Source organism: Buceros rhinoceros, unplaced genomic scaffold, assembly GCF_000710305.1.
Source record: "Buceros rhinoceros silvestris isolate BGI_N320 unplaced genomic scaffold, ASM71030v1 scaffold33827, whole genome shotgun sequence".
Lineage (NCBI taxonomy): Eukaryota > Metazoa > Chordata > Aves > Bucerotiformes > Bucerotidae > Buceros > Buceros rhinoceros.
Window position 1 is genome coordinate 7460 of NW_010420969.1, and position 12994 is coordinate 20453.

General features: G+C 42.2%; 1 protein-coding gene across 1 annotated transcript in view; it reads left to right on the top strand.

The window, feature by feature from the left end:
* Positions 1-896: 896 nt before the first annotated feature.
* Positions 897-12994, top strand: part of VGLL3 (vestigial-like family member 3) — a gene marked incomplete at its 5' end in the record, with an annotated part of 13270 nt that continues 1172 nt past the window's right edge. Inside the window, 2 exons of the mRNA XM_010139503.1 lie at positions 897-1152; positions 6490-6990. Of these exons, the coding sequence (XP_010137805.1) occupies positions 897-1152; positions 6490-6990 (757 nt within the window). The remainder of the gene's footprint in view (positions 1153-6489; positions 6991-12994) is intronic.

Below are 12994 nucleotides of genomic sequence, written 5' to 3' on the forward strand. Positions count from 1 at the left end.
TCTCTGTTTTCGGTTTGGGGCGGATTTTTTTTGCATCTGTTTGCAGACTTGTCAATCCCCCTTTTCCCTCAGATCACATGTTTAACTTTTTATGACTTGAAATTTTGTCCTTTTTTTCAGAAGCTGAAGTTTGAAAAAGAAAAAGAAAGAAAGGAAAAGGGGGGAAAAAAGTCCCAGCCCAAACCCAATAAAAACCCCACCCCAAATCAACCAACCAAACAAAAAAATCCCCTCACACCACGCCCCTACTCCCTAAACCCTACTCATCATCCTAAGGTATAGCTGCCTATGATGAAAAATTTCTTGGCAGTGAGTGAGAATTTATGTACTTTGTGAACTTTGATAATACAGCTGAAAATTTTTCAGGAAGCACCGAATTCTCCCATCTCTATACCTTTAAGAACAAGTAGATATGGGGAATTCAGAGGGCCACGTGCTCTTGATTCGGGGAGCGTGGCCAGTAAAACCTGTTGTGTGTTCAGCTAGATAGGTGAGATGTGGACCTTGTATATCTGGCCACCCTTTTGCAGGGCTGGACTCAACCTCTGTAGCCTTTACTGATGGGAATATCTTTTCCAGGTGGAAATTGGGAGTGAATTGTTAGTCTGTTTTCTTTTGAAGGTATTCAGTGAAAGCTATTCCTGATAAATTGTGGTTATGAAATGTGTCTAAGAAGCAGGTCCATCTGCATGTAAGGAGTAAAAATTCTAAGTGGCACTGGTAATCCCTTTTTTTTTTTTTAGTGAAATGTCAGTGCAAAGTATCCCTGTATTTCAGCTGTAATAATGAAATGAATATTCAAAGTATTCAGTTATTTTTCTTTAGCAAAACCAGATGTTGAGCTTGTACTGAATGCTATCAGTGATACATCTCTTTTTTTTCTTTTTTAATCTCAGAAGAAGTTAGCTGTATACAACAAGATGCAGGAGTCTCTGGAAGTGACCCTTCCCAGCAAGCAAGAGGACGATGAGAAAGACCAGCCTGCTGAGATGGAGTACCTTAACTCTCGCTGCGTCCTTTTCACTTACTTCCAGGGAGACATTGGTTCAGTAGTGGATGAACACTTCTCAAGAGCTTTGAGCCAAGCCAATAGCTTCAATCCAGAAACTGCCCTTACCAAGAGCAAGGCAGGGCTAAGTCCTCTGTGGAGAGGTAAGAGGAGCAGTAACTTGTTCTCTGTGGTGTAGCTTACTCATTCCGTGTAATGGTAATGCATATTGCATTGCAGCTGGAATTTTGCTCTCTGGGAAGGTGGAGAAATTTCCCAAATTTGAAAGAATGTGCTTTTTGGGGTTGAGTGATCTGAAGTGTTAAAAGGAGGTGGAATAAACGGGCATCTCCCTATCATACCATTGCCCGTGGCTTTGCCAAGGCCTGGAAAGAACAGGGCAGAGCTCACGTGGCTTCACAAATGTCTGCTGCAAAGGTTGGAGGCTTATTGTTATGTTCAAAGTGTCAAACTTGGCATGTGAGGCAAGAGCAAAGCTGATTGGGATGGTGGACTTGAGGACATGCACATGGAGACCCATGCAGCCTTCTCGGTGACTTTGCCAGGCAGTTAAGATTTATCTATGGCTGCTTTCCAGGTCAGAAGGATCCAGCACAGGTTGGAACAGGCACAGGTGCAAGTCCTGGCCCACGTGGCTGCATTCATGTGGTGTGGTACGTTGCAGCCTGGCCACGGGCAGAGCTCATGGAAGAGATATGGCTGTTGTTACCGGCTGCCCATATGTAAAATAGATATGACGTTATTCTCTCTGCTTCTGAGCAGGGAGTAGCAACATGGTAGGTACTGCCAGACATTTACATACTACCATAACACTTACATCTTTTATGCACAAAAGGATGATCAATGCAACAAAGAGCAGATCTTGCCAGAAATACTAGGTAGACCTCTGAGGTAAGATTTCAAGATTGGTTACTGGAGAAAGTGTGCCGGTAAGACGCTATTTCCATTTTATTGAATGTGGCAGACTGGATGGTTTTTCATATCCACAGCTGCATTATTATTGATCATGTCCTTATGTGGACTGGCAGAGGGACTTGAAAAAGTATCATGAGCAATGGCCTTGCATCAGGTTGAGTGAGAGAGGTACTGTGAGGATCCTTGTAGGAGTGGTGGTGTTCGTAATCACTGATGGTGAGGTGAGAATGTGTTGATGAAAGTCAGAGATGATAAGGAGAGACAGGATTTTTGGAAATTACTGTGAAGAGAAAAATAGAACAGAAGAACTTGCTTTCCAGAGTGATGATGACAAATCTGAGGAAGTTTAAGCAAAGGTCAGCACAAGTGGCTAGGGAGCTAGAGGAATTTATGGCTTGAGCTGGGACCATTAATGTTAATGGGAAATTTTCCATTGACTCGACTGAGAGCAGGATTGAATCTATGCTTACTAAAAAGGAGAGTGGAGCATTTATAAATGTCTCAGACAGACTAAATGTTTGAGAGATTGGATCAAGGCAGTTTCCAGAGGCCCTATGCCTGCTTCAAGCCCTCTTCACTGAGCTCAGGGACATACCATGGATGGGATTGTATGTCTTCTCTTTGGCCTCAGACATACCCTGTTTTTCCCTGTCTCCCTCCATGGTTGCACAGCCCTTCCCAGAGGGCTCTGCAGGTGTCACGGTGGCCTGGCATGAGGGGTCTTCGGCCATGCTGCCTTCTGACCCTGCATGCCCCATGCTGTCAGCAGAGAATGGAGGTCTGTGTGTCCTGAAAGACTTCTGGGAATAAATTAAGAGAATATGCCCTCTGCTGTCGTTGCACCTGCTGAAGCGTTATGGCTTGGTTCTGCAATGTGGATGCTGAAAAAGCTGAGGGTTTTTGTTTCTCCAGCAAAGAGAAGCTGACAAGAGTTTTATCAGGCCCAGCAGAGTTTCTGCCTGCTTGAAAAAAGTGGGGAAGGAATGATGCCAACACTTTGGTCTCTTTGGTGATATACAGTTGCCAAAGATGCTCAGTTACAGCAAATGGATGTGAATTTGTATTCCATTACCTGAAGAAATTAAAATATCATTAGCTTGAAGATCTTTTATTAATAAAATTCATAGTTAGTCAGAATTTTTGTCAATAAATTGCTCAAAGATAAACTAAAAAAAAAAGCTTTTGCATTCTGGAAGGTTCAGATTTAAATGGAAAGTGTGGGCATGAACTGGCTACTCAGCTCACTGTATTATTTCTCCTTTACCTGAAAGGAGAGATTAATAATGCTTTCTGGGGTTTTTTCATCTCATTCTGGGACTTTTTTAGTGTCCCGATGGAAAACTTCCATCATCATTATATAATGATCATCATTCCATCATCATATAATTTCATCATTAAGTCAATATAGTGGGTTTTTTTCTTTTGAGGAGGGATTTTGCTTATATGTAGAAAATAGAACCTATTGTTCTAAAAAAGAGCAAGTTTTCATCTTTTGTATATTGAAAATATGAATCAGTTTAGGCTAAAATTAACTTCTTTTTATAAAATATATTTCCCTGCAACAGGCTTTAGTAGCATGGGCTTTGAATATTCAATTGTAAGTGGAACTACCTGAAATCTTTTGCAGGGGCTAATGAAACTAATGATACCTTGAAACTAATGTTACCTTAATGGTACTTTTATCAACATGTTTTTCCTAGCTGGAAGTGTTGGTTGCTTTGTCCTGGGTTTTGGGTTTGTTTTTCTTTTTTTCCCTCCTGCTTTAACTGAGAAGTAATGTACTACTGAAAATTCCATACATTGTCGTCTTTTCAGTGTGTGCGGTTTGGCATGTTTTCAGTGTGTGTTGGCCAGCAACCATGAACATTTGCGTTAGTCACCACTTCGTGGTATCTGAGATGGTGCCATCTCCCTGCCTCCCTGTACTTAGAATAGGAAATTGTGGTAACTGTACTATCTTTCTTGGCAGGCAATTTTTGTTAAGTGCCTCCTTCCCCCACTCCTGAAAGCCTATGGAAGCTACTCAAGATTATTTATTTTTTTTCTTTCTCAAGGACAGTGCTGAAACAGCTGTTTCTCCATTGCTATACCCACAGAGGCTAGGTTTCTGACATGATGGTATCTGTAAAGATAATTGGTTGTGCTTGCTGTTTCAAAGGTGAGGAGAAAAGGAGATCCTTCAAACACAATGGAGGTGTGTAGGAGTTGTGTTTCAACATAGACGTGTTTTTTGTTGATGGGGTTGCTGCAGTTTTTGTATTAGTAGCATCCCCTGTGAGCACGTGGGGTGGTTGAAGATTTCTTGCATGTTCATATAACCTGGATGGATCCTTGAATCTCCAGTGACGTGACTTGACCTTGACCAGTAAGGTTGGCCTCTGCAGTTACACTCAATGGTGTCTCAGTGGGGGCTGGTCCGTGATGGTTTCCGACAGCGATAATGGCTTTGTGGTTTGAAAATGGCACTGGTTTGAAAAATGGAGATGAGTAAACTTGTTTTCTGCAGCTTAGACCTTCTGCATGATTGGTAGAGCCAAGCTGGTATGCAATCTGGAATGAATTCCTATTGGCAAATCCAGTGGTTTAAAGTGCTCTCTCCTGGTATTAAAGCTGACTTGCAGATACTTTTGTGGGTTTCTGTGCTTTCTTGAAGTGAGATGGTTTGGATTTAGGGCTTTTCAGTGCAGATAACAGCCAGATAGTTTCCAAAACCTCTCGATTACAGAGGTTAATTTTCCAGAATACTGACAATGCATTGTCAGGCTATGCTCCTCTTAAGCACTGAGGAAAACAACAGACTGGACATGAAGTTTTGCCTTTTTTTTTTTTTTTGGTCAGCTCTGCTGCCAACGCTGTAAGCCACGTGCACCCACCATCTCAGCCCTAATCCCTTGTAACAAGGAACAATTTACAAACAAGGAACGTTACCAGTTTCAGAGGGTTGCTGAGGCTTACGTAAAATGATTGAAGCTCTCTGCAGTCTTCTAGCATGAATTACAATACAAATACATTGCCAAAACCGTGCAACCTTTTGTCCATAGTGTGTTTTCAAAGTTTATTTCCGATATCGGAAATTAATCAGGCTTAATAAACTGTTTAAATCAAAGTCAAATGATATATGGAAAAATTTCTGTGATTTTAATAGATTTTAAATTGATACACAAGTGTCCTAGTGATGCAGTCAGAAAACACTTTTACAGTTTTTGTCTCCAAAATACTTTTGTGTAAGCAAAGTTCAGAGGCAGGAGTGTTTGAAGAATCTGTTCATTCTCAATGGTGTCTTCACCCAAGTCTCATTCCAGTTTCTTATTAAACAAAGCAAAACAAAAGGTCATTTAAAAAAATACGTATTTTCGTAACTGTTATATGAGGAACAGAGGATTCCTTGCTTCATCAAATATTAAACTTCACTGGCTTTATTTCTCCATAGGCTATTTTTATGACTGTTCTTTCACCAGAGGTGAAGTCCTGTATTTTTATGTTTCCATCTTTGACCAAAAAACCCCCTGTTTGAACTGAGACATGCTGCATGAAGTAGTACTTTCAGACATTAGCTGGCAAGAAGATTGTGAGAATGGAGAAGCCAATACTTTCCTACACATCAAAAACACTAACCGCCACTTCAAAAGAAGAATTTTTAGAATGTGATTTCATTATGTAGAGATATTGGAACCAATTTAAATATAAGTTGAGCCCTAGCTGTAAGAAGCAGTGAGTCTTTTGTTTCTGACAAAACCTTCTTTTAGTTACATAGATATTTCTGCTTGTGTGATTCTATTCGGTACTGAACAATATGATATATTCTATAAGGGACTAACATAAGATGCGTTAGCTCTGATCTTTATCTCTTCAAAGCATTAAATTAGTCGGGGAAGATCTGGTCTTCTTCCTTTAGCCAAATGTCTCCTGTTCTGCAGTGTGATGTGGTTCTCTGTCCTCAGAAGCATTTACAGCCACAGCAGCTGGCTTTCTAAATTATGTGTTCTGGTCCAGTCAGGAGTTAGGCTCCCCTCATAATTCCTGTACCAAGATCCTAAGAAATGCTGCAATGCTTCAGCCTGAAGAAGAAAAAGCTTCTTGGGGAGGATCTCATCAATATGAGTAAATACCTGATGGGAGGGAATGAAGATGGGGGAGCTGACCTCAGGCTCTCCTCAGCAATACTTTCTGACAGGACAAGAGGCAATAGGCATGAATTAAAAACCAAGAAATTCCATCTGAACACAAGAATCTACTTTTTTTCTTTTTTTTTCCTTTTTTTTTTTTTAATGGTTGGGGGTGGCTAAACAGTGGAACAGGTTGCCCAGAGAGGTTATGGAGTTTGGATCTCAGTCAAAATCTGACTAGCCACAGTCCAGGACGGGCTGCTCCAGGTAACCCCACTTGAGCGGGTGGATTGGACTAGACGATCTGAAGAGGTCCCCTCCCCACCTCAACTGTCCTGTGATTCTGTAATTGCTGAGAAAGCTTGGGTTCAGTGTTACAAAATTCAGAGGTCAGAAAGTCATTCTCATTAAATTTGTTGTTCAGCTTCAATCATACTTCATTTCTCTCCTCTCTGCTAGAAAGCTCAACAATTTCAAGCCAAAGGAGCAGTTTCCCAACTTCGTTTTGGACCAGCTCTTATCAACCTCCTCCTCCACCATGCTTAAGTGGAGTACACCCTGATTTCCCTGTAACTGCACCAGGCACCTTCCCAACACCAGATCCCAGCAGCTGGCCAGGACACGGCCTTCATCAGACTGCCCCGCCACCTCCCCCTGCTGCATCTGAATCCTGGCATTATCCTTTAGCGTCTCAGGTGAGCCCTTCATATGCACACATGCATGATGTGTACATGCATCGCCATCACCCTCATCCACACATGCACCATCACCATCCCAGCTCACACCGCGACCCTCGGTATGGGTCCCTGCTGATGCCTTCAGTCCGCACAGCCAGGATTCCTGCTCCTCAGTGTGACGTGACAAAGACAGATCCCGCTGCTGTCACCAGCGCTACCTCAGCATGGGCTGGAGCCTTTCATGGAACGGTGGACATTGTGCCAAGTTTTGGGTTTGACACAGGTAAGATGGTTCAATTGTGCCTGTAACTTGTTTTAGCAGGAAGAATTTGAGCAAAGAAGTGGAATCCTTGCAGCTGAAGCAGGCCTTGTTCTCAGAGCCTTCTCCAAATATATTTCCAGGTGGGAATCCCTCCTGAAATTGCTGTAATGGCAGATGAGCTGTGAAACATCCAGCCCTCACTGCCTTTTGCTGAGAGACCTTCATTTGCCTTGGTCCCATTCAAGCCAAATGAGTGACGTGATATGCATTGGTTTTTGTTTAAATCCTGTGGGAATTGGTTAATTAAACTTCCATGTGGAAGCTTCCAGCTTGTTCAGCTAGTTCATACGTGCATTCACCAAAAGATAGCTCCAATGAGGACTAAATTAATAACTTGTCAGTACATTAAGGCTGCATCTTACTCGTCTCAACTGGAACAGATCAGCATTTCCTTCCTGTGTAGTATCCAGGGGTTACATAGAGTGTAGAGACGCCAGTTGAGCTGTGCTTGCCATCCAAGTAGAGTTCTTTCAGTAGGGTCTAGGTAGAGGTCTGTGAATTAGATTCATTTTATGTCAGGGTCTGTAGCTGTAGGACAACCTCCATGAGCTATATTTGCATCTCTGAGCTTTGACTGGCAGGCTCTCGTCTCAGTATTCAGAGCAGTCTCGCAGCCCGTAAGTGTTCATAGTTGCTTGCAGTCAGGTGATGGGTGACTGACAGTTTCCAGTGCATCCATCCTAGAGCTCATACGGAATATTGAGGTCTCCTTTTTCTGCTTGATGTTTACCTCACCAGCAGCAATCCTTGCAGTGTAGTATATCTTAAATACATTATGTTATTTATTAAGGAAATACTAGGTTTGCATCTATGCTATTTATTAAGGAAATACTAGGTTTGCATCTCTGTTCCATTTTCTTTAACGGATCTGTTTCTCTTCTTGATAGCTTTAGCTAACTGATTCAATGTGTGAGAAGCACTTCCTTGCTTTGATTAGTGTGCAGGGGAAGAAAGAATTGGTGGAGGAAAAAAAAGTGCTTTTTCCTTAAATATGAAATACTGTGACCCCAAAACCTAATTATAACTGAGCTAACCTAATACAAATCTCTTTCTCTTCCCTTAGTAATAGCAACTGGTAACCAATAATCACCTCTTCTAAATACCGTGCCACTTGCAGCCTCAAGAAATTAAGAAAAAGCATAATAGGATTCTTAAAACTGGACAATTTTTTATCTATTAATAACTTTTAATAATCTATTAATAACATTTCCAGCCATGCTAATGATACAATGATGCATTTTATGCTTTTGGGTATAAAATGATAATCTGACAAGACTGGGATCTCAAGTTTTGCCCTCTTGACAAGTTCCATAATGGGAGTGAGCTGCCTCCTCTAAAGCGTGAGCAAATTGTCACTGCTACCAGTAGAGGGGACGAGCCCCCTGGTCTGACAGTAGCCCCAGCAGGCCAGCTCTAGAAAGAACTCTGATATTTGACTTACCTTTTGGGGATGGAGCCAAGAACTGGATAAAGGATTGTTAGTCAGAAGAAACCAGTACCTGACTTGGTGTAAGTCCAGCCTAGACAGTGAGTTGTTTCAGTGCTGGGCAAGTTGGTTCACTTACTGCTATGTTGGTGGTGGTAGCATGTCTTTTACTGCCTACTCCTTATGAAAATCCTGATGGAGGGGTACAGTTGGATGCTAATTTTGTCAGGTTCCTGATTTGGCAGTGCTCAACAGTGGCTTGCATGTTGTGTAGATGTCTACTCAGTGTGGGAGGCAACAGAAAAGGCATGAACTGGTAATTTCTGGCCCATGCCTGGTGTATGGGTTTTAGTCCGTGAGTTCCTGTGGGGGAAGAGAACGAGGGAAAATATGTGACTGGTTTGCAGGAACAGACATCTCTCAGCAGACCAATGTCTCATTTGTTTGTGACTATTCAAAATGGCCACGCACAGCAGTGAAACCTTATCAGGCAGTCCCATTTTGGCATTAAGGCTTTGGAAACAGGGGAGCAAGCAATGGTAGTGGAAACACAGCAAGTAGTGGTAGCCTGTGACATTACAATTATTTGCTCTATTACCCTGCACACTCAAGTCTCCAATGCTCTGCAAGCAGAGGCTTGCTGTGAAGGGCAGGAAGGCTCTGAATTCCCTTTTCAACCTTGCCTGCATCTTGCACATTTGAGACAAATGCTTTAAGTGGTGGAGAGAGGGAGCTTAACTGCCCCACTGTTTTGCATGCATGTGGAATGGTGTCATCCCAGGGCAGTGTGGTGTGATGCAGGGAAGAGAAGGGGGCTGCTGAAGCACCACACTGAGTAGCATCTAGCACTCACCAGCACAGGTGAAGCTGTTGTTGCTCCACGTCCACTCCAAGGGGGGATTATACTGGATAAGTCTCCACATCGCACAGATTTTCATTACATTTAATTAATGTAAAACTACAATCTAAACAGAGATGCTAAAAACTGAAGGGCCTGAAATAGTGTACTGGCTTTCGGTGGCAGGGAAGTGGTTTCTCCAGAGTAGGTTAAGGCCATGTTGGCAAGAAAACTTAAGTTCTGGAAGTCTTTGTTCTGGAGAATAAAAGACATCAACCTGTGGAGCTGTCAATATATCAGATTCCATGAACTTCAGATGATTTATACCAAAAAAAGCTCATTTAGTGTATTTCCAGGCATTGCTTTTCAGAGCCCTTCAGACACAAAAATTATTCCCCCGCACCGCCCCCCCGCTTACTGTGGGTCGTATTTCTTGTGCTACTGTCACATGCGATTATAGAAACATTTGCAAAATTCCTCACGCTGAATTAAATGGAATGATAGTGTTGGGATCAGGGCAGGCTGGCTGTAATCTTACCCCTTTCCAGCTACATTGTTGCATCTCTGCCATGCTAAGCCAAATACTGGATCTCATGAATGGGTGATGCTGAATCACTTCAAAGGTTAAGAGGGGGTTCCCCTTGCATTTGTGGTATACTCTGGGAATTTACGTTTCAGAACAGATTGTGTTGGACATCAGCACATCATCGGGCATAGAGCGAGCAAAGTATTGATCTGTCTTGCAACATCTGTTTGAACTTACATGGTTCCGTTTTAGAAGATGGAGAGGGATTTAGCTACCTGATTCTCATTAAATGTGGCTTAATCCTCACATTGTGTGCTGCAAATTAACCCTTTGAGAAGCTTCTTCATTAGCACAAGTGGGATTAAAGAAAATGTTGGTCTACATCAAAACCTATTAAAACCTGTTATGTTTGTGGCTGCTGGTATGCAGTGTTTCCAAAGCTGAAGTGCCTAATCTATAATGCTCAGTATAAAAGTGTGTTTTGTATCAAGCATTGATATAGACACATTGATATAAGCACAGCATGTTTGTGCTTTAGGCCACAATTCTTTGCCCTTCCGATGTCAAGGAAAGCAAGAGCAGCTTCTAACAGCATTGTCTGCAGTTCATGGAGTATGTACAGAAAGCATTGCCGCTGCAGCCGTAATCTCAGTGGTGGGGCTAAATCCCTCTCTGGATATTAAAGGTGCACAAGCCAAGCGGAGGATTTAAGACCAAGCAGATGAGGAGGGAATTGTTGTCTTGCAGTGACGCTGATGGTTATGGCCATCAGTATTTTCCTCAGGAGCAGGCCAGGAGGCTTCCCTGTACACCAAGCACTTCAGGTGGTCAGTAGTATCTGGCTGTGCTGGCAGCTGCCACCTCTGTGGGCAACCCCGTGGGGAGGAGAGCAGAGCAACTTGCCCTTCTAATTCAGAGCCTAGCAGGGTATCCTGTCCTGCTGTTGGACAGATGCTCTGGAGGAGGCTTTCTGTAGCCACAGGACACAAAAAGCAGAGCAGGATTTTGGCATCTTGGAGAGCTATAAGTCTGTCTTTAAACTGAGGTGCACATCCTTTATCATGCGAAGTTCTACACATTGAGGTGCATAACTTAAATATAGGTGAATGAATCGACATCCTCTAGTCCTGGCTAACTGTGGAAAGTTTGTATCTGGAAATGCCTATTGATCAATATGTCACACTGATTACACAATTTGAGTGGTCAGTCTGTTGTCTTCTGTAGAGTTGTCTCTGTTTACACACACTCCACAGGTTTGTGACGACTCTTTAAGTTCATTTATATGTTCCCACAGAACCTGCATTCTGCTTCTGTGGCAATTAGCTATGACATCAGTATCCCAGAGACGAGGAGTTGTGCTGGTGCGGAAATATTGAGTTGTGCAACATGAGCAAGGATATCCTTGCAAACAGGAAAATGTTCTTGCAGCAGGCTGCAATTGAAAACTTGAAGTTAGTAGCAGGGTTGTGCTTGGATGACCTTGTGTTAGGACTGCAGATAGCCTTGCTATGAAGGAGATGGTGATACAATGATGAAAAGCCATGGAAAGTGTTCCACATAACTAAGGCAACTTCAGCTTTTTGGATTGTCTTCTCTAGCAGTTTAGACTTAATAGCTATACCTTAAACCTCCTTGTTAGTTGTTTCTGTTTGTTGCAAAGACACCTAACTAGGAGGGTCTGTTCAGCTGGTTGTTACCCTTTTACCAGTTGCTACTGTCAAGAGGACATCCTCTGAAACAGATGTGTCTTTTTTTTTTTTTTTAGCTGCTAGGCACCATATAACCTGTTTCTCTTTTCATAGGCTTCCATTGCCTCTTGTGGCCTTTAGTGCTCCACTGGTGAACTTAAATGACTTTCTTATGCTCTGAAAGGTTTTACCTCTTTTTTTTTTTTTCTTGTCATCTTTGTTTTAAAAAAATGTAAATAGCACAGGAAAAAATAACACAGAACTGTCATCACTAACTTTGAGGAAGCTTCGAAGGAAGCTAACAGCAGTAGTTTATGATGCCTCTGCCTGTGAATCATGCTGCCGGGAAAACAAGTAACTCTTAAGCAACAAGGAGACATCTTCTTTGAGTAAAGAGCCTCTGAACATGTTTTTATAGGCATGCTTAAGTTGAGGGATATCCTAGTTTTTCTAATCTAAAGAAACAGATGCAAGCACATGGGAAATGGGGCAGAAAGCTGCTGAACAGTTTGGCATACTGTACCTGTGTGCTCTGCTTTCCCTTTTTCACAGCAGTGTTTGGACGCTGCTTAGGAATCCTTAGATGGATACAGCGATATGCTGTCATCTTTTATGTGACTGTTAACTGATTGCTTTGTAGCTCAGCTCTGAAATGGTGTTGCTAGTCATAAAATGTTTAACTGTATTCTCAAAACAAGGACAGTGGTCAGATCTGAACCCGTCATGCCTATTAGACTTTCTGAAAACATATGGGTCTTCCTTTGTTTTTTGCTCTGTGATCAGGTATGGAAACGAGAGATCTATGAACATGGAGCTTCAATGGTTACAACATCATTGAAGTCTGGAGTTGCAACAACTTGCATTAGTGGTGCTCTTAGCAGATCAGGAGCAGATCAGGTAGCTGATGCGTCGATCTTGGTACGCTATGTAGAAGGGCAATATACAGCATGACAGCGAGTGGAGCATTGCTGAGTGTGATGATGATTTATAGTTGGAAGTGCACCTTCACTCCATGAAATGTGACTTACTTGGCTCAAAACATCAAGGGGCAGGTTTTAAGTTGATAAATTCTAAGTGCCTTACTAGCTATGAAAATATGTGCCTGCACCTCTCTCCTTTTTACTTTCCCTATAAATGAGCCAAGAATGTATCTTCTTTGGGATGTTTCATTCACACCTCCCCCTCTATTGTATGGATTTTAGGTATATGCTGTGTTGGGTGTAAATCTAGCAAAGATTGAATCCCTCTGGAGCAGAGAAATCACAGATTACAACACAGGTTCCAAGTCTATAATGCTAAAGCCACAACATAGCACCACATTTATTACATAGTCCTCGCTTTTTATAAAGAAAAATGTTAAAGGAACTCATAACAAATGCAAGATGAAAATCATTAATTTTACCCATGTGGAAGCACTAGCTGTTCTATGCTAAAAATCTGACACTGAAGGTGTAGGTGAAGTTATGTGCAGTTTATACATGCTAGGG